The sequence below is a fragment of the Antedon mediterranea genome, chromosome 1, assembly GCF_964355755.1.
Source record: "Antedon mediterranea chromosome 1, ecAntMedi1.1, whole genome shotgun sequence".
Classification (NCBI taxonomy): domain Eukaryota; kingdom Metazoa; phylum Echinodermata; class Crinoidea; order Comatulida; family Antedonidae; genus Antedon; species Antedon mediterranea.
In genome coordinates, this window is record NC_092670.1 from 9,290,147 (window position 1) to 9,315,332 (window position 25,186).

Here is a 25,186-nt window from a genome sequence, read left to right on the forward strand (position 1 = left end):
ATAAACAGTTATTTTACTGCATTAAATATTTCATCAAATAATTATAACCAATTTATTTTTAGTATAAAATTTAAATTGGAAAATGGAAGGCTTGTAATGCCATAGCCACAAGAATTAAATTGGTGCTATATTCACAAAAGAATGGAACAATCCTATGTGCAAGCCATGGGATTGTCAACTGAGTACTCTTGTCAAGGCCTATGTCAAAAATTGGTCAAGTTGAATTGCCTTACCGACCGTAATGGTGGCTACGGCCCTGTCTTATTTCACATGTAAACCAATATAGGCTTAATATTAGTATGTGACAAAAACATGATGCTAAAACTTAGTAGCAGACCTTTATTACATGTTAATGCATTGAAACCTGTAATATATTCACCTTAAGTATTGTTTTATGGCAAGATCTAATCATATATTGTGCTAATGGATCAGGATAGTGACTATGGATTATGTACTATACAATACATTATCAATAACGGCGTATATTTTACTATATTTGTGTTTTTGGCAAGTAAAGATCTATTTGCACATTGTGCAACGATAGATTATATAATTCAATAGAAATGGCAAATCATTTTTTGCTATTTGGTGATGTTCACATAGAGATCAATTTTAAGGAAATTACAATAATTATTTTTCTAAAATACGATTTTGTTCAACTTTTAGCTTGTGTGCTGAACAACAACAACATTTTTGGCTCAGTAATTTAAGCTTAATTTTATACCAACCATGGCATTTACCTTTATGCGTTTTACTATACTTTGTTTTAATAAGAATTTTCAGAATCAACAACACATTAGAATAAAATAGAATGACATTTAGGAAAAGAATGAAATGAAAAAAATTAACATTATAACCAAAAAAAAAAAGAAAATCTTAGCCAACAATATTTTCATTTCAGATCGAAAATTTTTTTTAATGATGAATGGCTATTTTTTAACCTTTTTTTGTGGAAAATATACATTTTTTATTTTTTTATTTGTGATTTTCTGAAAAGTTATTATTAATATATTTTAATTGACTTTGAAAATTGTGTTTTATTAGATACATTACACTATTCTCTTTAATACATTTTATGATTTTTGTCACTTTTTAGTTCAGCAATTATGGTGATCTAATTTGGAGAACTTATGTGAAGTGATTTTATAATTGATTTATTAAAAAATAATTATGCATGTCTTGTTAGAATTTGATATAAATAAATTGATTACCGGTACATGAAGAAATTAATGAAAGTAATGTATTATATCATTTAGGTCATGTTTATTAGTGTCTCTTAAGTCATCACAGCCTGGTCTGTGAAGAAGTGTAGACAGGCATTACAGGGACAAAGAATATTCAAACAGCTTAAACTGTAGAATCGTAATGACACATGTGGCAAAGATATTAATTTGTTTTTGGTTATTTATTAAAAGCTATCGGTTTGTGCGCGAGTGTTCTGATTGGCTGTATCAGAGCACAGCCTTTAACAGCCCCTGATTGCACAGAACTTATGAACAAAAGGCATACTATACAACATCTGCTAACTAGTTGCCATGGTAATGAATGAGAATCAACCAATGGGATGGTGTGTACCATCTGCATAATTAATTCATTCATATTGTAAGCTTTAGCTAGAAGAGAGGCCTACTGTAGGTTGAGTATAGTGATTGTCGGACACGCAGCAGGATGGAAGCAGATCGACGTGTGGGCCTCTCACGGATCCGTAGGTAGGTAAAATCGTGAGGGTAGAGCATTTTACCAGTGTCAATTAATAGGTAAAATGTGTTACATATACCATTTAGCTAATAACTGATATACATTTAGTTAGTAGTAATTTTTTAGAATATCAGTTTAGTATTTTTCATTCGTGAATTGATTGTAAGTTGTAGTGTATGTTAAGTTTAATGAATATCTGTTTTTTAACTTACAAGTACTTTAGAAATGTCAAATTTAATTTAAGTTTAATTAAATTTGTTTATTTTTCTTAGACATAGCTATCATTTTGAATAATCTAGCTATCAAGAATAATAATTGGTATCTGAAAATAATGATATTTTTCTGGGATTTTTTTGTTGTTGACAATTTGAGTTTAATAATTACTGCAAAATCAAACATTATTTATTAAATTGTCAATATACATAATTAGTAGCTATTTTTTATAACGATTATTATAATAGTGACAAAGATTTCAACTGTTAATAATTATTGTTGCATTGATTTGCTAAAATTCATGATTGACTCACTGCAGAGAATGGTTGGTCTTTGTTTGGAGCTCGTAGTAGTTCAGTCTGTGTTGTTTGACACAAACTATTGTGTTAGAGTGGCTATTGTTTCTCATTAATCTCCGTCCAAACTCTAACACATTGAAACAAAATGATAAATCAGTTCTCTTCGTGTTTTAGAATATATTCATGTACGCAGTTAAGTTCTTACAATTTACATTATTTTACCATTGTATGCATTTTTATTAAGGAAGAAGATTTTAAGCTTCTTTTATCGACTGTTGTCATTGGCTATTACATTGTCCCAGTTTTTTTTTTCTCCATAAAAGAAAAAAGATAAAAGAATATTCCATAATTGTAAATTTCAATTCTTTGTTCTCTAAAATGCATTATTATTTTTTACTATTATTGGTTAAACCTTGACTAGTAGTTTAGTATAAGGAAAAATAATGAATATGCAAATTAAATCTAATGAATATGCAAATTTTGATTATGGCTTTATCCTACCTTTAGTTCTGTTGATTTATTGTTTCATTAAAATTGAACTTTAAACATTAAAGTAGCCGGTAATTTAAAATTACTGCTTCTTGATTTTCTTATCAATTTCGATTTCTATATGTTATGTAATTTAAAATATTATTTATAAAAATTAATAATCAAAGAAAGATTAAATATAATTACGCTTGTGTTTAATTCATTTTTTTTTTTTTTTTATTGTTTATTACTTTACTTTCAAATAAGTTGATCCTACCCTTAACTTACACTTTATGTAAATGATATGCAAATGATTTATAAATTTGCACAATGGGTTGATGAGTTTAACGTTCAGTAAGTATTTGTAAATTTAACAACCATCATTTCCCAATATGTAATCAATGAAATAAAAGAACAATAGCGTTTGGAAAATTAAATAAATATATGAATCATTATATTCACATATCAATAAAAATCGTTTATGAAATGTTTGAGATTAATCGTTGAATAAATGCATTAATTTAACAAATTAGCGTATATATTTATTGAATACTAATATTATAGGAGATGTGTCCCACTAATTTTAATCTTCAATTAACAACCAAAAAAATAATAATATCCTGGATTTATAACATTCCTAATGTTATGATAACTCTAGAACTTTTAAAAAAAAATGAAACCAAACTGATATTTCCTTGCCGCTAACAAAGGTTTAGTCAAAATGGAACCATGGTCAACACCAGTTTTCTTGGTCATCCCCGACTCGGACGCCTCCTACCCTTTAACAAAAAAATACTAGTGAACAGATGTCAATGAAATCAATATAACAACTTATTTGAAATACTATTTTTAATAGCTTAAGGAGTTTGTATTTATGTTGATTAATTAGAGTTGAAAAGTTCCATATTTGTAGAGCCTTGATTTTAAAGTCCAAATTTTAATTTTTTTCTAAAAAAAAAGGTCTACCATTTATTTTACATTTTTTATCAACCTATGTTTTTATCTTAAATTCTTACAGATTATATCAAAGCTTTTTACTGTTATTTTAACAATAATTCTTAGCGATTATTCTAACTGAATTTTTCAAGTCGTCATGAAACATTGATTATAATGTTTTAGTTGAGATTACATCCAACATCAGTAAACCCTCTGACTGCTTTATGCTTATCTCTGTAAACATTAGCAATTTGACATTTTAGACTTTCATACTCAAACAAATATTACCTTTTCTTATTGTAAAAGTAATTATTTTTACAAGGATTGTTTATCTTGGCGTAGCGTACAAGTACATGTTCTGGTTTTTGTTTAATATATTAGATTTCCTTTGACATATATTCTCAATTTTTCTTAATGTTTCAGAAAAGAAAGATTACTTGATTCTTTTTACTTATATATATTTTACCGTGCCAGTTCATGAATATATCAAAATTACAATTTACTCGCCTAGAAGTAATTTTTCAAATTTTAGAAATGTTATGAAGAGTTATTGTCAAATAGTCATACTTTAATATTAAAATTAAAGAGAAGCTTTTACATCATGAAAAATATTATTTTATGTACAAAAAATATGTAAGATAGATTGTGATAAAGTTATTCTACAAAATTTGAAAAAAAATGTGTATTTGACATTGAGAAATATTTGTTGATTTTATCATAGAGAAGAATGATTTTAACTAACAATACAGTAGAACCTATTAGGGTGACAATTTTGGGGCCCAACAAAGTGCCTCTACCTTGAATAGGAAGTTAAACTAAATAACGAGTTTAGCCACGTGCCCTGTTTCACAGGAGAGTCTCTACTGGTTGCCATATTGTACTGTTAAAAACATACATTGCCCCTCGTTTGTTTTATTTGAAATTGCCCTATTGTTGATAGTGGGTGTCCCCAAAATAGGAGTGTTCTAAAAAAAGATTGTACTGACTGTATAGTAGGACATGCATGAAGATGAATGTAGATCAGGTTGTGGATGTGGTACTCAAGACATTCAGTTCACTGATCAAGCACATCTTGGTCAAAGTCCACTGATAATGCAGTTTGCTCTAAGAGTGTATAACTGATCAAATATTGTTCATTTTGATGGATTACATAAGACCAAATAAGGAATTGTTGAGCGATATTTATTCAGAATTTTCATCTTTTTAGAAGCTTTTAAGTACAAACTGCAAGACAATGGCATTTGCTAGTTAGTCATTAACACTGACCTTTGATCCTAATTACGGCTTAAGTTAAACTTCAAATTAACAAACGACGCTGTGATGTACTTGCAAAATGGCTTCCGCATTAACTTAGCGATGTTTACCGCATATAGTTGGCCTGTCCGTCAGTAAATGCCCGACGCCTTTAGCTTCAATTGCGGGAAGATCATTCTCCTGGGAGACACTAGATCGTTGTAAAAGTTTCTATATGTAGGGGTTTGTATCTGCTAATAGGTTTCTTACTTTAGCGAGTTCTTGATGAAGCAGTATAATGTCTGCGCTATCTTTTGATTAAGAATTTCGTCTGTTCAGAATGTGGATCTGTAGTTTAGCCAAATAAAATACATGATGCATTTTTTGTGTTGGCAGCTTCATTATAAATTCTATCATTGCTTTTCTTATCAATTCTATTTCACAATAACTTTATTTATTGGTAACTAATGGTCACACATTTCTTTTTATATGATTAAACATACATTATGTTTTTTTGTTTTTCTTTTGCTTTTATTTTTTAAAATTATATTTGACTGCGATGCGACAAGAAAAAGTAATCTAGATAAATAAAAGTAGAATGTAGATGGTTTATTTATTTACAAATCTGTCTACACTATCAAACTTTATGTGACAAAAAATTGTGATGTGCCATCACTACCGTATTTGTGTTTATCACTACCATATTTAAGCACATCACGTTTTTTGTCAAACTAAAAAAACCCATTGAAACAAAAAGAACGCAATTGTATTGCATTATGTTCAGGTGATTGCTATGTAACAAATCACAATTCTTAATCACAGAAATGACACATCAAACATTGTTCCTAGTTCTTTTGTAGTTATTACGAGTTAATCAAATTTGTTAAAAATCAATACTGATTTTGCAATGATTATTAGCATATTTGCTATTCCACATGAGTAAACCCCAATCTAGCACCGCACTCATCCAAACTTTTATTGTAATCCGACCAGTCAGATTTTATGAGCCGTTCTTCCAGCATCAGGGGAATTCACAAGCTGTAATTTGCATATAGAATACTACGTAATATACCGTAATTTTTGAATATTGCAAATACAACGTAAGAATTGAATTACAAAATTGCATTTGCTCTGTGAGTTCAGGCTTTCACAGGCTTTTCACTGTAAACAAATGGAATTATCTACAGTTTCAAATTTTGAATCGAATCTAAACTATAAATCCAACCAGCTTATTTAATATTGAGTTTTAGTATACATTTCTGAATTTTATTTTATGCTATAATTACACAAATAATAGTTTCTCTTTATGTGAAGTTGTTTTTAAGAACATTTTCTTTTTATTTAGATTTTTGAATTTATTGTGGGTTTCCACACTTCTTTTTGTTGCAGTTTTGCTTATTTCTGGGTTTTTAAAATATGTATTCTGTTAATTTATTATAGTATTCTGAGATGAGAACGCTTCATATAGTTTTCAGTCACTCATAATTTTTTTTTATTTGTTTATTTATATTATGTTTATTTGTCCATAGTCAAGGTAACGAAATAAAAGATTGAACTGTATTGTGGAAATTATTATTATTAATAATTCTTTTAAAACATGTTTAATTAACACAATTTACATAAGAATTATTATTTACTTATTGCAAATCCTTCATTTTCCCCGGTGCATTTTTAATTCCATTCTTTTCCATATGGATAATTGACTATATTAAATGCCTACTCTAAGGAAATGATTGTTACAAATACATGGGCCAGGATTGACAAGCATTGATAGAAAGCCAGGCGGAATTCAATTGGGAATAGGATGTTTAATTTTGAGATTTCCTTGTGTATTATTACATGTTGCATGGACAATTACCATCGCTAAGATAGATTCGTATCTCTGAAGTCTCATCCCGGTCTCATCTTAGTGTCTTATCCGTATCAATATATCCGTTTGAGGGTCACGATGCGTTGCTATACAAGATTAGTTGGATACTTCTACTAATATAACATTTTCTTGGTGAATCTAACAGCATCCAAAAACCAATTATAGCTTCGTAATGTTCGTATGTGTTTTTTGCTATCATGACAGAGATGATCTTAATATAATATGAGGATAAATATTCTTATACTAGATTTTATATACAGTATAAATTAAATTTATTTTTCCAATGTAATATTATAAATGATTTTTATAAACTTAAACTTTGTGAAATTAATAGCCTGAATGATACAAACAGTTTTTTTGTATATAGAAATTCATATATTATAATTTATTGAAATAAAGTAATAATTATTATTAATTATACATTTTTTTTTATATCTAAAGAGGATATATCAGAGGTAACAATTATATTACAGTTTTCTAAAGATGTAGTGTTACAACTATACACAATAAATTATAAATATTTTTAGGTATAATAATGCATTTTTAATATGTTAATGTATTTTAATTTGTATTTTAAAAGTGAATTTATTCAATAATTGTTTGCCTTGACATTTTTCACTCATAAAAATTATATGTAATAAGTGTAAATAAGGGTAATTAACATACATAATGAGATGGTTACAGTAGATATTATTCCTTATTTGGTAATAAAAGAACAAAAGTTTTAAATTGTTTTAGATGGAAATAGATATTGAAGTAGCATATTATACGATTTATTGTGCTTTCATTCTCTACATCAAGAACATTAACAAAAAATTCTAGATTACTTATAGTCACAGATGGACGTACAGATTTAGCTGTCGTTTTTTGCACGGCCATTATGGTTAAATCTGAGCTATGCGTAAAAACTCATCTACCTCCTATTCATGCTGTTACCATATATATGAAGGATTAAACGTTCTTTTAACCAGGCCATGAGATTGTTTGCGAAACATAATTGAATTATAATGACCTGCATCAGTGACCTTTGCGTATAATGTACGAGATTAGATTTTGGATTACGCTATTTTCAATCCTGATGAATTACTCCTTTAAGCATTCTTACGTTGACGGTTGAAAGAAAAAAAAAACGACCTTGTCGTATAACCCTTCGGCAAATTGCTAGCGAGTGATATGTTCATCAGAAGCTTCTTTTGATAACTCAATTTTTAGATCATTCACGATTGGACAGTTCAACTGAGCATACCTTGGGAAATATTACTTTGAACACGCCAATTCTCTCAGATCCCTTTGTCTCTGCTGCAGTCATAGATTTACACGCTTTTAAGATTTCGACATGGCAAACAATACTGAAATTAAATTCTTAAATAGATTAATGTCATCTTGGTTTGTCACTGAAGTACGGTTTATATTTTACTTGCCATCAAACTCAATATTACAATTTTTATGTTATGGTACCTTGAAGGTAAAATCTGTCTTTTTACAGTTCAATCAAGCTTGGCTCTGCATGTCAAAGATTATCTGTTGACAGAAGTTACCCATTTTATTCTTTTAACTAAAAATCTAACATCATCATCAATATTTTATCAACAATAATGTTATCATTATCATCAACAATATCATCAATATATTATCATTATTATCAATACATTATCAACAATTTAATTAATTAGTATCAATTTATATTATAAATATATTTTTCAACTTAACTGACATAAACTTAACTGAGATAAAAACCTTTAACATTATCACATAAAATTATCATAAATTATCATTAATAATCAATATATTATTATCATATATAACAGTAAGTTATTTATTTTATTTCTACAAAGATAACTTTATGAAAAAAAAATTGTGATTATTAAACAATTATTTAAAAACGTTATAATTTTGCTCCATAAAAAAAAAAATGTTTTCAGCTATGAATATGATATCTGAAGAAGCAAAATTATGCCAGTAATTTGAGTGAAATGACACTTGAAATGCTTGATTTGACCATTTATGTTATCAAGATTTCACAGCGAGATTGTGCATGATAGACCTACTTGCCACACAATGCCTTGATAGACAACAATGAATAGAGAGACAAAGAAAAGGTTGAATAATGTATACGATGGAACATAACATAGTCATTTTAAATCAATTGTGATGAGGAGAATAGACTTTATTCTTTATATACTTTTTTATTTCTTTATGTGTGTAATATCAACATTATCAATAGCATCATCAATATATTATCATCAAAATTATCAATGTAATTATCAATTTATTAATACACTATCAATATCATATAAAAATAACGCTTAAAAAAAAACGTTTCGACTCCATCATGGGGTCATTATCAAGGCATATGACCGTTTCGGCCACAGACAGTTTCGGCCACAACAGATTTCTATGGCGCGCCATTCACGCATATATTAGACCGTGCTATTGTTTTTGCTATTTAGTTATCGCATCTCATGCTTTGTTGGATAGTATTTTTTAGGACCGTTTATTAGGTAAAATTTTACACGCAAAAACAACGCAGGCATTTCTATTAACATTTATTTACCAGTGTTTCATTTACATCTTACAACAAATTAATTCTTAATAATTATATACTTTCTTCAATTGTTTCTTCCGATAAAATAAATCGTATTCTTAACCACTTTGTTCTTCCGTTTCTTATTCCTTCAAAGTTATATTTATTGTACACAATAAAATTAGTATATATCCCTACGTACTTCAATTCGTTTTATATTTATAGAAAAATGTACATACAATTAGTATCACTTAGGCCTCATTCAATTCATTTCTTTTATTTGTAAAAACTATACATTTTAATTTCAACCGTATTGTATTTTTTGTACTCTGAAATATCGGCGGTATCTACGTAATTCTTCGTTTCTTATCTCATCATGCCACCTAGCTACAAAATACGTGTTAGTATTTTATTTTCATTATTAATTAATTAATTAATTAATTGCCAAGTTTGTCTGTGTCCGTGTTTTCCTGTGTAAAAACAAAAGTAAAACGCAATGAAATCGATAATCCTGTATTACATTGTCGTGTCTCATTGTTCCCCTATCAATGGCACTATGGGCGTTTCATAGATATGGTAGTAATATTGTCTGTGGCCGAAGTTGGCCTAATCCATTATCAAGTCCAATGAATAAAATTTAAAACAACAACTAATTAAATAGCACAAGCCAACCGTGGTCAAAGTTTAACAATAAACGTACCCTCATTCGTAAGTATCAATATCATCGGTTAAATTATTTAATAAACATATTACTGTACTATAAAGAACATAATTAAGACTATTATTTTGTTTTATGTTAATATAATCATCAAATAATAATGAAAATTGTATTTATATTATAATAAATATATTAACAACACTATCATTACCATATAAGCATAATATACTATCAACATTATGATAATTATAATAAATATTTATCAACACCAAAATGTTATCAAGATGCTTATTTTGTTGGCAAATATAGAAAAATAAAATGATTTGTTATCATTTTTAGCTCTGATCACATCTGCTATTTTCTTTTCTATTTCAAAATTTATTTTCTATTTCATTTTATGGATCGCTAGGTCCATGATGAACTTTCAAACTCTCTACAACGGACGCGCTTCATGCCCGATTGAAAATCATATAAACATACGATTTTTTATTCATGATAAATACTAATATATGTTGTTGTATATTTTTGGTCTATCGATCTAATGTGAGATTTCATTGATATACTTAGTTCACATTATTGATTGAGATGGCCGATATTTTTACCGAATTAGGATTAATGCAAGCAGGTCATAAAAGCAACGATCGTTGGTTACTCACTTAGCGTAAAGTTAATCTGATGTGGCTCTATGAGCAAATAGATAATGCACACGTAAATTTATACTTAATCGCAGGAATTAAAACCATTAAGGACGCCGAGTGAAAAGACCGCTGATGAAGCAGTATGAGATACATCTGAAAATAATTCAGCATAAGCTAAAGATTTTTTGTTGGAATGTTAATTTTGAATTTTTCATTAGCATCGATGAGATAGATTAATTATTTATTAATGTACTAGTAAGGCCATCACACTTTGCGTTATTCTTAAGACTATAAGCAATCGTGAAAATAAACTACATCCAATTCTGTTCTATAAAACCTTCATAATTAATTAACTATGCAACTAAAGTTATTACTTATTTTTATGTACATTTTGACTGGATTAGAAATTTTTTTTATATACATAATTTCTTCTCATCTTGGTTTAATTCTGAATAAATTAAATTGAATTTCCCACAAAATAGCTTGTGTACAAAATATACTACATAATACATAAACGTATAATAATCATAATTTTCAATTTCCATTTTGTTTTTATTTTATCATCATCCACTTTCAAATATGTTCTCTTGAAAAAATAAAGATGTAAATGTTGAATTCAAAAGCAATAATATTATACCGGTAATTGAAAACTTTTTTTTTTTAAATATTTTTCAGGTATCATCCGAGATCCATACGCCACAGGTTGAAAGAAGCGACAACCACAATCCCACCCTGATCATTCTAACGCTTATCCTAGTTGGATGCGTCTTAGGCGTTCTTCTCGCCGTTATCGCAATATTCTGCTATCGACAAAAGATAAAAACACGGGACAAACTTAAAAACGTCGCCACGGGTTCAGTCTCGGAGAAGGAGGCGACTGTCGACTACCAGGTAAAAGACAATATTTTATAAAGACGATTTTGTAACCAATAGTGGTCTCTAGCTGATGTGGTAATTCTGTATACCTAAAATTTAAATTTTTTTTTCTTGTTTTCCCCTTCAAAATACAAATAATGTATCCAACATTTATTTAATTAGGCATTGCAGTATCATTTTAGAGGGGGAGGAAATGGTGGTTCTATTCACTAAAATCATTGCCCAATGTGCAACCATTTCTTTTTTTAATTTCTTTTCTCTTGAACTATTTCTTTCTTTCTTTTTGAAGCCACGTATTGTAAGAGTAAAGCATTATCAGATATGAGGTCCTTAATAGGATGGAGATAAATTTTTAAGTTTCCATAAAATGATATAAATACTGCAAATATTAAAGGTAACAGCTGGTTTTATGAGGCAAGTAAACAATAGCGCAATTTACACAGCTGCCACCATTCACTAAACAAAAGCTTTCAAAGTTCTTATTCTAATATGCAATAAAAGAGTTGTATTGTAAAATGAACATGTTGTACTTTCACATTTAATGTGTACACTAGGTTCTAGTTTGGATTACATAATCAATAGGGAATCAATAAAAGAAATTAACAAAGAAAATACTTTGAAAAAAACAGTATATTTAATTTTTTTAATTAAGATATTTTGAGATAATTACGTTTTTAAAATACTTCTAAAAGAGTATACAGTATACTTGTATTATATAGGCCTACTGTATGTCTTTCCAACATCTGTAAAATCATAAATGATATATAAAATATCTCTTTAGCATAAACAAAGTACGCTTTTTTTAAATTTAAATATTTAATTAATATTGTTTCCTCAAAATTTCACATATTCCACATAGTGTATGTATTCCGTTTTCTGTCAATTATCAATAGTTATATCAATCAATTATCATTTTTTTTACAAATTATCAAAACACATTTAAATTTAATTTCAATCTGTGTTCTATATATTTGTATACCGTAATTTGATTTTCAATCTTGTCTTCAAGGTACTCCAATTATGAAATATCTGAATTAACTATAGTTGTTTATCTCTCTGTATGGCATACCCCTTGTTTTGACTATCTCCCCAGGCCCTAACCAAGATAAATGGCATTCTATAATTGCACAATCGCTGCGACATCTACGATTTTTTGTCAATCAACCTTGGTAGCATTTATCATGTTATTGTAATGAATATTATTATTGATAATTTAAAAATTTAATACAAAAATGTATGGACATTTTTTTTTTTAAACCTGAAAGTTTAATTCCATATTGTAACAACATATATAATAATCATAACATTAGAAAGAGAATACTTAAATTTTCGTCTAACAAAAATATGAAAGCATACATCATACCATCTAAATAATTCCTCCATACTGCAAGCAGGAACGCGTACGACATCGTAGTAGAGGGCGGTACAGAAATGTAATAGTTATTTCCGAACAAAATACTGCCCATGATAAACATTCAATATTTAATTTTAGATTCAATATTCTAATTTTTTTTATTCTAATCGCTCCTTTAAATGAAAAATAAAATGTCAACCACAACATTACAGCAACCTTCTCCTCCAATATATTTAAACATCTTTATTTTGTTTACCTAAACATAGTCATTTTTTCATTACATATGTTTGAACTTTTTCTTTTAATGATAAGTTTAAACTTTGTTTTCAAAATATGTTAAGATAATTTAGATTCTGTAGTAAAAAAAGTAGATCTTTATCATTAATATTTTCATCTGTCTGACTACCATTCATTAGTTTCAATTAAAATCTCTACACTAGAATGTTTTTGATTATTAGAAAATTTAATAACCCAGAGATGGATATGAATTTGCTAATGTGAGTACTTTCCCGTATGGTTTAGCAAATTGTTATAAAAAATCAATATCATTCATTTATCTGATACAAAGCAAAATTAATAAGTGATTTTGTTGACTAGGTGATTGATGCTATAGTTTACTAATCTACCTTTCATGGTATTGTATTAATTAATCATGGGTGTGGTTTTTGTGTTGTGTTTAAAAGTCCAGTTTCAACTAGGAAAATGTATTCGCGCTTTGCTCTGTCTACACAATCAAACTAATATTTTGGCATATTACTACCATATTTAGGCACATCACACGTTGTTTGTCAAACTAGTTTGATAGTGTAGATAGAGCTTAAAGGCTGGTTTCCACTAGGCAAATTTATTTGTGCCTATACTGTATATGCGATATTTTATGTTCAACTTCAATTTATTTATATAATGAATTGCGATAATAAAGTTAAGTTTAAGAAAATATTCCACCTTTGAGTCCCTTTCTGCTACTATCACATAAATCACCGACACACATTCTTGAAAGATGGAGGCATTCGCACTCTCGTATTTTACAATACAAAAAGAAAAAAATTACAAAAATATATTAAATTAAAATAACATATTAATTAACATAGTGAAAACTATTAAAAGAAAAATAATTAAAAATTAAAGATTCAACCTGAATACAGCCATGGTAGTATATGATAAAAAGTTACAGATATTGTCTGCTAAAATATGTAAATTAAAGATGAATAAAATCATGCATTGAATAGGCATTTGTAGTCTAATATAGTTATTTACTTCAACAAAAAACAAATGATTTACTTGTAAAAAAAAAACAAAATAACAGTTAAATGTACAAAAAAAACTATTGTCTGACGACAATGGACTGGTTTTCTTGAAATTGTGGGTTTCTTTTTCATGTTTATCTTTTTTTTTTTAGTCATAATGGAATATTTTATTTTGTTTTTTCAAGGGAACAATATATCTTGAAAGTAAATTTGTAATTAAAATAGATTAACATTTTTGAGGAAATGAAAAAAACAAATTACTCAAAATCACAGAACCTTTATAGATAAACGAGCTTTTATAGCAAATTTTTGTCTGCTGTTTAATTATGCATAATGCATTTTCATGCATTTTATTCAAGGACATTATTAATAGCACTATGGGAACAGATGGAAGTAATGGATAGATAAAAGAACGCACAATATAATTAACATTGCTAATTGCATTGTTCACAATTTCTTTGCTCTAAATATAAAATAAAAACCATATGTCAAATTAAAATTAATATTAATATTTTAGTATTATTAAGTTTAAAAAATGTTACCACTGCCCAAACAAATTCTGGTTTTGTTTTTTTCTTTCCTTTTTTTTTTCTGGTAATTATGTGGGTGTTTTTTTGTATCCCCTCTATTTTTTAAATTTATATTTTGGCCCAACAGTAATTTTTAGCTAGATAACATATGTAAATACCATAAAATAAAATTTAATCTTTTTAATCTGGCCAACCGTCCATGTTTGCCAATTAAGTGTATGCTTAATACTGTAGGCAAGATAAACGTTTTTATTATTAATAGAAAAATAATAGTTCTATCTTGGTTAAGCCAAATATTACTAAAGTTACTGTTTAAATAGAGTAAAATATTTGATTACTGTTTTCATATTAAACTTGATTATTAATGCTTTGTTAGATTGAGTTACACTTTAATTTCCCCAGTCATACAGTATATATATACAGCATTATGAGCACTGTTTCTATAATTTGACAGTATGATTTATATATACAGCATTATCATCATATCAATTTGTAAAACTGCAGTACATTTTGACACAAAATATTATCATTGTTTAAGTTTATTCATGTTATTCTTCTTCTTTTCTTAGGATCTATGTCGGCAGCGCATGGCATGTAAAAATGCAGAGAAACCAGAGCCGTTGAGTAGAATGAGTAGTGTTGGGCATAGTGATACCGCCCAGCCTAGTCCATCACGCTCTAGCAGAAGTAGTACTTCATCCTGGAGTGAAGAACCAGTTCAAACCAACATGGACATCTCAACTGGACATCTTGTGCTGGTAATTTTCATTTTGGATTCTAACAAAACTAATTAATAATATTCATTGGAAAGTGACGTACATGATTTCTAACAAATGTTTGTTGGGTAAATTTTTGAAAGCCCACGTACAGCGCCACACCAAACATGATCATTGTCAAATAGATATCAACAAAAAGTATTTTTGAAAATATTTTCTCTCTGAAAAATATGTACACATCTGTTTTGGATAAAGAAATATACTTAAAAATAAGTTAATTGGAATAAAAACCTGAAAGGCATATTGAGCATTAAACAATCTACCGTATGACCATTAGAATCTATTGTAATAGCCTCATCTTTCCATTATGTTGCAAACAAACAGTAAGCTCAAAGATGCAGTATATATTAGTTAATTTAATATTGTCGGTTGGATATGTTTACATAGCTCGCACAAGTAAAATTTTATGATGTACGTATATATGCCAATAAACATCTATATAGTACCGTATGTTGATTGATTATACCATCGCGCCCACTATTGTTTGTTGAAAACAAGAAACTGTTTTTCAAATACTTTGGAAATTAGTAATAGCTCCATAAATTTTGTATACATCTGAGAAAATAACCAATGAATGTATCCGGATTTATTTTTCCGCGATGAAGAAAATCGTAAATGTACTGCAGGCATTTTTTGTCAATTACAAGTTCATTTTTGATGCGAACCTGTATATAAACGTAATTAATATCTGTTTACAAGTATCTTGCCAGCGTTCTGCTCTTTGTGTAAACTTGTGCCGGTCGATGTATACATGTATTAAGGAACTGTTATTGCGAATATAAATGAGTCAATTAAAATACTCGTAAATTACACTTTTACCATCCATTAATAAAAACACAATCACGGCAACTCTCTAGTTTATCAAAGCCATTACTCAAGTCACATTTTTTGGTGAAATAATATTTTCATTGCAAAATTTCTAACCAACAAATAAGCTTAGAATAATTTCTCTATTTGGTGAAACAAACAATTATTCTGAAAATTGTAAATAAATTAATGTACTTTGACCAAAACACAAAAGTGATAAAATTACAATTATTACTTTATTATTAATAGAAAATAATTGTGACAATCAAAGCAAAAACCCTGATTTTTTTAAATATTAAAAATAATGCTTTTTGTTGAAAATTGCAGTTAAATCGTAAATAAGGCACCACTAATTGTCCGTATACTATTTTCAATGTTTTCCATCTTAGATTACTACCATAATACTGTATGATCCTAATATTAGCACATGCATTGGGATAATAAATTTGACATTAACATTAACATCTTTTCTTTTTTTGTATATATTCGAAATAAAGAAATGAATGCATGAAAATGAATTATGCTCGAGTTTAATGCCACCACCTAGTTTAGACTAAATTTGAAGACATTGTTAATGCAATGGTGAGAATAATCCCAACCTATAATGTTCACCAAATTTCGTAACCATTCACCTGTGGGATTATGCTCGGTCGTATACAGTAATATAATCTACAACAATTCCAAATCCATCTTACTTTAAACCTTGAAAACATAAATTAATGATACAGTACATGTTCCGTTGCCTCACAGAAATCCTCGCTTCATGTATTCGTTTACGCCATGCATCATGTGATATTATTAGTTGGTGGTGTTTTTTTTCATCGCCACCTGTTTCGTAGTTGACAAGATATTCAAATTTATCTGTTATGTTACATTGCACTTACTGTATTTAAACATAGCAAAGGAAGAAATTCAAATTACAACCCAGTTCACAAGAAAAAAAAAAGATGAAAAATAGTGCATTAGCAGAGGCAACGGTAAATTAGAAATCTGCTTCTGTGTAGATTAAAAGAAATTGTTTAAATTGGAAATTTCTTTGAATTTGTAAAAAAACCTACAGATTATTTGTTAGACTTTCTTTCAATAAATTCAATAAAATACTTTCAATACAAATGTAGTAATTTCCAAAGCAGTTCTTAAAAGTATTTAGTCCCCCTGAAATTAAAAAAAATCATTACAAATATTTAAATCTATAATTGAAAGGTATAAAAATAGTCGCGAACATATATTTTCGCTATTCGTCGTTAAACATCGCTCATCTCACTTGACATTTACAAACAAATTATTCATTTCATTGCCGTTAAAATTCAAATTGATTTAAAATTAGAAGTGTACTGTATGGCACAGTATATTGTAAAAAACATTGTTCTGATATTTTCAGTATCATTTAATTTTTTTATTTTACTAATAATATTGATTTGATATGATGGCCATTTTGATGAGTGCCGGTACAGTCGCTTCACTTGCTACCATCTATTGACTCACTAGAATATATAATACCTCAATGGGTATGCATATCCTATCGTGATTCAACTGAAACCTTACGCATGCATTTGTATACACGGTACTTGAACTAACTCGCGTCTGTATTGATTCACTATTGACAGGATGTAAGATGCCAGGAAATTACAGTAGCCAAAGTATAAAATATCTCAACATTAAACAATAGCTTTCAAAACAAGCAGGTGGCGCAATTATTCATAAAACCATTGAAGAAGAAATAGCTAATGTGTATTCTATATTTTGTAGACGTACATGGAAGACCATGTGAGAAACAAGGACAGATTGACAGAGGAATGGAACGCACTGTCTGATTACGAAGCGGAACCAAACTTCACTAATGTCGGACAACTGCCTGAGAATCTTTCCAAAAACCGATTTGAAGATGTGTTACCATGTAAGAAACGCCTTGATTATTAAAAAATATTCATTAAATTAAAATTACCATGATCGTATTTCCTTAGCGGACTAATAGCGCCACACCCACACTTATTATTTTTACTAACACTAATCTGTGTATGTTAATATTACAAAAATACTCTATTTTCTATTACCATATATCCTCGGGTATAATCCCGCTTCAGGGTTAATCCCACCGCCTACTTTATGTCTTATTTCACAAACAAGCATATTCCCGAATATAGTCCCAGTTTTGACTTTTGGTCTGGAGGCATCTCTCTAACCAGTTTAGATGAGATTTTACAAGAAAACTTACCAATCATTTTTTTCCTGATCCAGGGTTTCTCCGGGTATAGTCCCACCCCCAAAGTCAGCCCAATTTTGTGTTTTGGGTGGGATTTACCAGAGGATATACGGTATAATGAATGAGTATTTTATTAAAGCATAAATTAATATTGTTTTATACATTTATTATTTTAATTTTTAGATGACCATACTAGAGTTATACTCAAAGAGAGTGCTGACCCATCTCATTCTGATTACGTCAATGCAAGTGTTATCGTAAGTATTCTTTTTTTCCAGTTTTATGAAATTTATAAAAACCAGTCTTAATTGGTTTGGTTTTGTTATCTTTTTTATTTAAATGGTCCACAAAATGTTGGGTTTATGCCGTACTGTTGTGATACTCAATTATAAATTATCATAAACAATAGAGGGTGCTACATTAACTCTGAAGAGCATTTCTTACAAAATAGTTTGTCAATTAGATAATTTTTTTGGGGGGTTTTGTAGTTTTTCAGAAATTGTTGTAAAAGATTGTTGTACTAGAGGGCGCTATAACTGTTTTACTTTATACTTTTATTTAAAATTAATGTTATAACAATTTCTTTCTTTTGTTATTACCAACTGATAAATTTTAAATCACTCAGTTTTCAAAGAGATCTTTATACATTATTTCAATCCATTGTGCAGTTTCTAAGTTTTATTATACCAGATCTCACTCTTCTGTTACTGTTCTATTATTGAAGGTTTTTATTTACTGAATGTTTCTTTCATTTTTGACCACAGACGGATTCTGACCCACGTGCACCTGCATACATCTGTACCCAAGCACCACTGCCAAACACCATGTCTGATTTCTGGGAGGTACAGTACAACTTATGCATTTTACACACATAAACATGCTGTATTTAATTAGAAACAGAACCAAAGAAAAAGTTTTAAACTAACTATTAAGCTCTGTCTATAAAAAATGTGATGTGCCCAAATAAAGACTTGATGGTGTCATACACTACCATATTTAAGCATATCACTACCATATTTAAGCATATCATAACCATATTTGGGCACATCACTTTTTTTTTTGTCAAACTAGTTTGATAGTGCAGACAGAGCTTTAGAGGTAGCACGGGAAATTGTGTATACATAAACATTAACAGTGTTCTTTTGATGTATATTTTTATATATCATTTTACAGATGATTTGGGAACAGGGTGTTGTAGTAATAGTCAACTTGACCCGACCTGCAGAGAATGACATTGTTCAATGTGAGAAATATTGGCCAGAGGAGGAGAACAAGGCTTACAACAACTACGAGGTTCACCTGGTCTCTGAACATGTTTGGTGTGATGACTATCTTGTCCGTAGCTTCTACCTTAAAAATCTATTGGTTAGTTTTATATTTTTGTGCCAAAGTATTTTATTTATTTATATATAATTTTTACTTGATGACTAGATAAACAGTATACAGCACAAAACAATTAAAAAATTCATACACAACTAGAAAGAAACACCACCATCCATCAAACATTTATTAATCTTTTTAAAATTCTATAAGGTTTAAAGAGAAAGAAAGAATATCCTATATGTTAATATCTTTATTCTTGATTGTTAAATAGACTACTGTATGATTTAAACATGTGTGTAGGCCTAATTGTAGAGACTAACGCTCTACCCTGAAGATGTAATATAGGTGTATTCAACTGGGATTTCATAGCAGAAAATCAGTAGGTCTAGCTCCTCAATTCCTCACTGTTTATCTGCAAGCAGTGGACTATCTCGCCATTAGGTGTTTGCGAGTGACAAGTTTAAATAGAAATGTGGAACAAGTGACAGTTCTTAAGAGAGAGAATTTTGACTTTAAGAATATATATAATAATAATTTTGATAATCTGAATTTTGGTGCTAAATGTAGCTTTTCTTTCTTGCAGACTAACGAAACACGAACTGTTACCCAGTTCCATTATCTGACCTGGCCTGACAACGGTATCCCGGTTTCACCACGACCTTTACTCGAATTCAGAAGGTTAGTTTCTTTAAATTTTATGACAATAAATACAAATTTAATGTTTAAAAAGAGTTTTTTTCTATGAATATTGTTTGTACAAGAAATGTTATATTTAAATATTTATTGTCGTTATAATCATATATTTGACGCTACAATATTAATATTAAAACATAATCAGTTTAATAATCAAACGTCAATTTTTATAATGGTGCTAAGAAGACAAGTCATAACAGTAGCCTAATTATCATTTATAATGGCGTTAAGAAGACGAATTATAACTAGTCTAATTATCTCTTATAATGGTGCTAAGAAGACGAATCATAACCAGTAGTTTAATTTTAATGGTGTTAAGAAGAGAATTACATTTGATTGGAAAATGGAATGTTATTATTAGTTCTCCTATATTTCCATCAGTGATGAGCTCGTTATGTGCATATTCAATAATTCAATAGTAGTAGTAGTAGTAGTAGTAGTAGTAGTAGTAGTATTAATAGTAGTAGTAGTAGTAGTAGTATTAATAAGATATGACTTTGTTAGTTATTCATCTTCACATATTATAAATACCAATATAATTATATACAAATATTAATATGATATACTAATACTGAAAATGATATTGATCATTACTTATAGTTAATGAACAACGCATTAGTTGTTTAACTTTGCAATATTTTATTTCCATAATGACCACTTACTACTAACATGTTTGCTTAAGAATGACTAATGAATGTCCATATATCAATGTTCAAATGCTAAAGCATATAGCTCTCATTACAATCGCTTTGTTTCTTCTTGTCAAAAATTGATTTAAATGGATTTGAGTTCAAAGTTCAATGAATCATGGCTTAATTAGCCCCTTTTTTTTATTACAATAACTTCCGCCATTCTTGTGTGTGCCACAAAAGATTTATATACCTCCTACAAATAATTAGCCAGAACATTATATTGAACCCTCCTTTTAGTGCACATACTGTGTGCCTACCATGCCATAGTTCCTTAGATAATCAATGCTGTTTCCAACCCCTGGGCCACACTCACTTTTATAGCACAACCTGCCAGTCAAATTAAGGTAATACAGCTAATGTGTGCATTTGATAAGATATTAGCCTGGGACTGACTATAACTAACTCAGCCTCCCTCAGTTTTTAAGAATCAACAACACTGCCCTCAATTTTATGAGTAAGCCTTGATTTGTCATACGTTTGTTTATTTGTTATGATTAATATTAATATTGTGTAATAATGCAATAGCAATATTATTAATAACAACTAATTGAAAGTCTGCCTTAATCATAATTTTTTTATGGCTAATATAAAAAGAAATATTATTCATAATAAAGATAAGTAGATAATTGTGTTATGCGCTGCTGCTTCCGTGCCACTAGTCAAAGAAAGTCTCTATAGCCAAAGAAAGTCTCTATAGCCATAGTGAATTGTCATAGTATATTACTACACTATTGGAGTATTGGATACAAATTTATTAAAGTTGCGTAAATGGCAATCAACAAGAAGGAAAATAAATTTCCTCAATGCTTGCTTTATATTGTTAGACAAGAATAAATTAAACATTATTATTAATCTAGACAATAAGGTACAGTTGTGGTATTCTCAAGCAATTAACTAACATTGCCTCATCTGCTTTAACATGTTTGATGTGATATATTCAGAGATTTGAGCTGTTAACTTGTCATAAATGTTTGCACAAAATGGATCAACCAGGATACAAGAATAGTATACCGGTACTCGAAATCCAATTTATGCAATAGCATTCGTTAACTTAATGCAATAGTAATCTCTACCGTGGTGCACTAGTATTCTCAAACTTGCACTAACTGGACGCAACATAGTATACACTCACTATACGCAATCATACATCTTAATCTGAATCAAATTTAAATTATGCAATTATAAAGCATTCTTTACCTTGATGCAATAGCATTTCCTAACTTCATGCAATAGTAATATCTAGGATTATGCAACAGCATTCTCTAACATGGGGCAATAGTAATTTCTAACATGGTGCAATAGTTTTTTGATACAAAAGTATACACTAACTTGACGTATTTGCTAAGTTGATGCAATTATACATCCTAATCTGAAACAAATCTAATTGACGCAATAGCATTCTCTAACCTGATGCAATAATATTACATGCCTGAACTAACTAACCCGAGAACATCTACGAAAAATGTGTTCACAATAAGTAACGATGCAAAAGAATGTACTAACAAGCTTACGCATTAATGAACGGGAATCTACACACTAACATGGCGCACTTACGTACTAACAAGTCGCACATACGTCGGAGTCATTTTTGTGCTTGTGCAACTTTCCCCTGCCATAGTGCAGTTGCATAGTCACAAAAGTGATTCTGCCGTTATGTAATGTCATCCGCTTACAAGTGTGCTTTCGATTTTTCATCAATGATTGCTTCATCATCATCTTTTAACAATTTTACTAACGATTTACCAATGGTTTTCAAGAGCTGCTTTGTTATCAACAGCGTATTTTTTGCAACATTTTATAGTTTTGCTTTCCAACTTTATCAACGGTTGTCTACTAATGACGTTTTTAAGTGTATTTTTCAATGCTATTTAATCACCTGTTTATTTACGATTATTTCATCAAGGAATAGCCATCCATCGTGCCATCTGCTTCTTGTCGAACATGCGTTGCTGTTGTTGAAAAGTACACAGGTCTGTGTTGTTTATCTGTTTTCTTGTTGAAAATAAACAGTTACCCATGAATTCATAAACAGGATCAATTTAGATAATTACTTTATTATCAATATGGGAAAGAGGACACACAGACAGTTAGAGTGGAGGTGCAGGATGCAGAAGTATTAGGAGATTAGTTACTGACCCCCTACAAAATTAAATTGCTAAAATCAAAGAATGTAATAATTTAATTTAGAAAAAAAAAAGAAACATGTTCATTTTATTTTCTGCTACAATGATTTTAATATTTTATTCCAAGTAGAACACTAGATGAGTAGTAGTTCTAAATTGTATACGGTCGTTAAAAAACCTATTAAATTGCGAACAATGATCTATTGTAAGGATTTTGTTTTATTCTTAATCGCTCTGGATCCAGCTTGATGGTTTCACTTCTTCATTGGATTAACTCAAACAAGATAAAGAAATCTCATTGAAGAAGAAGTCATGTAAACAGCATCTGCAATTGAAGATCTCAATGCTCGAAAACGAAATTGTCTTATCTATGTCAAATATTCTCTTTCGTAATGTTACATTAACAACTCTGAAATTTTGCGTGAGATATTTCCTGAATAGTCGTAAAATCAACTTGGTACTGTGTTTGACTGGCGTTTCCAACTAGTCATCAATTTGTAGAAAGTACTGACGAAGAAGTGAATCTGTTGATCTGCATGAAATTATATTTTATATATAATAATAATCATTATAACATCATCAATGAGCTTTAATAATGTTTAATATAATGCAGCTCAAATTAACAAATTTACTTAAGTTATTCAAACGTTAAAGTTGAAGAACAAAAAAAGGCTGCACGAGAGCTAGCTATGATCCATCATCTTAATATGATTATTTGAGATGTGTGACCCATTTTATTCGACCAGGTCAATTTGATACAATAACGCGTGACATTCACTGTCCGTTACAGAATTAGATCATTCTACATAATTAAACATCTTGCGTTATTGAAATGCACCGCAAGAATTAAGAAAAGTGCAAGACTTTTTGGATGGTTGATTTAATAATACAATGACGCAAGTGAAATTTCTGGTTATTTTAATGGAATATTAAATGATATTAGATGCCTATTTTTATCAACCTAGATAAATCATAAACTATTTTTTAACGAAAGTTCATGAATAAATCAGGGTACTGCTTAATATTAACATTATTATGTGATCTATTTTAGCAAATTAAAATTTACTATCATTGATATTGAACAGTAGTCTCTGTTCTTTGTAGAGAGAAACGACTGTAGTAGTATTAATTTAATCTCCTTATGAAGAATTTTGATGAAATGATTTGGTCCTCAGAGTAAAATCGATTTTTGATTTTATATATTTAATTGTTGGAATGATGAAAGTTACAAACTAAAGTAAACAACAACAAAAAATCCAAAAAATAAACAACTTAATCACTGTTAAGAGTTAAATATTCATTTTCTTTGTTTTTCTTTTATGTTTTATTGGGGTTTTGGTTTTTTTCATTTTTTTTAACATTTCTGTTCAATATTTAATTTTATTTAAAGTTTAAAAGATATTCCTTCCATTCAATTTTAATATCTTTTTTACATCTATTAAACTTTAGTAGAAGAGATACACTGTATATAGTCATATTTATATTGTATTTTTTTTAACATTACAACAGTTACAGGTTACAGCATGATTCAGAATATAAATTTTTAAGTATCACATTTTTGGAAGGTGGCCAATTAGATATTTTTATTCTAAAACCAAATATTGTATATACAAAAGAATAGTTGTTTTTTTCCCCACACAATGACCTCGAGGTCATTCCGAAGGACTAAGTGCATTAATCTGGAAATGAGCGTTAATTGTTTTAGCCAATTAGAACTTGCCCGTTACAATTATGCTAATGTTGTTTGATGAATCGAATGAATCATGATATGAAATGCGGTGAGAAGACTATCAAGCTGTGTTGCAATTAGCACTGACTAATACACCATGACCAACAGTCATGTCTACCCTCTAGTCATTGTTTGCTAATTTTACAATACTTGTGATTATGCACAATTTTAAATGTCATAATGCTAAAGTAAAACTTATATAAAATTATTTTTATTGTTAGTGAAATGTTTCTGTTAATTATTTCACGCGGTTATTAGTAAATTATACAGTATTTTCACATCAGAATAAACAGAGC

General features: G+C 29.1%; 1 protein-coding gene across 1 annotated transcript in view; it reads left to right on the plus strand.

The window, feature by feature from the left end:
• LOC140041033 (receptor-type tyrosine-protein phosphatase N2-like) overlaps positions 1-25,186 on the plus strand; it is a 117,191-nt gene that overhangs the window by 86,701 nt on the left and 5,304 nt on the right. Inside the window, exons 12-18 of the mRNA XM_072087398.1 lie at positions 11,213-11,428; positions 15,114-15,302; positions 17,877-18,024; positions 18,514-18,587; positions 19,095-19,172; positions 19,504-19,695; positions 20,237-20,331. Of these exons, the coding sequence (XP_071943499.1) occupies positions 11,213-11,428; positions 15,114-15,302; positions 17,877-18,024; positions 18,514-18,587; positions 19,095-19,172; positions 19,504-19,695; positions 20,237-20,331 (992 nt within the window). The remainder of the gene's footprint in view (positions 1-11,212; positions 11,429-15,113; positions 15,303-17,876; positions 18,025-18,513; positions 18,588-19,094; positions 19,173-19,503; positions 19,696-20,236; positions 20,332-25,186) is intronic.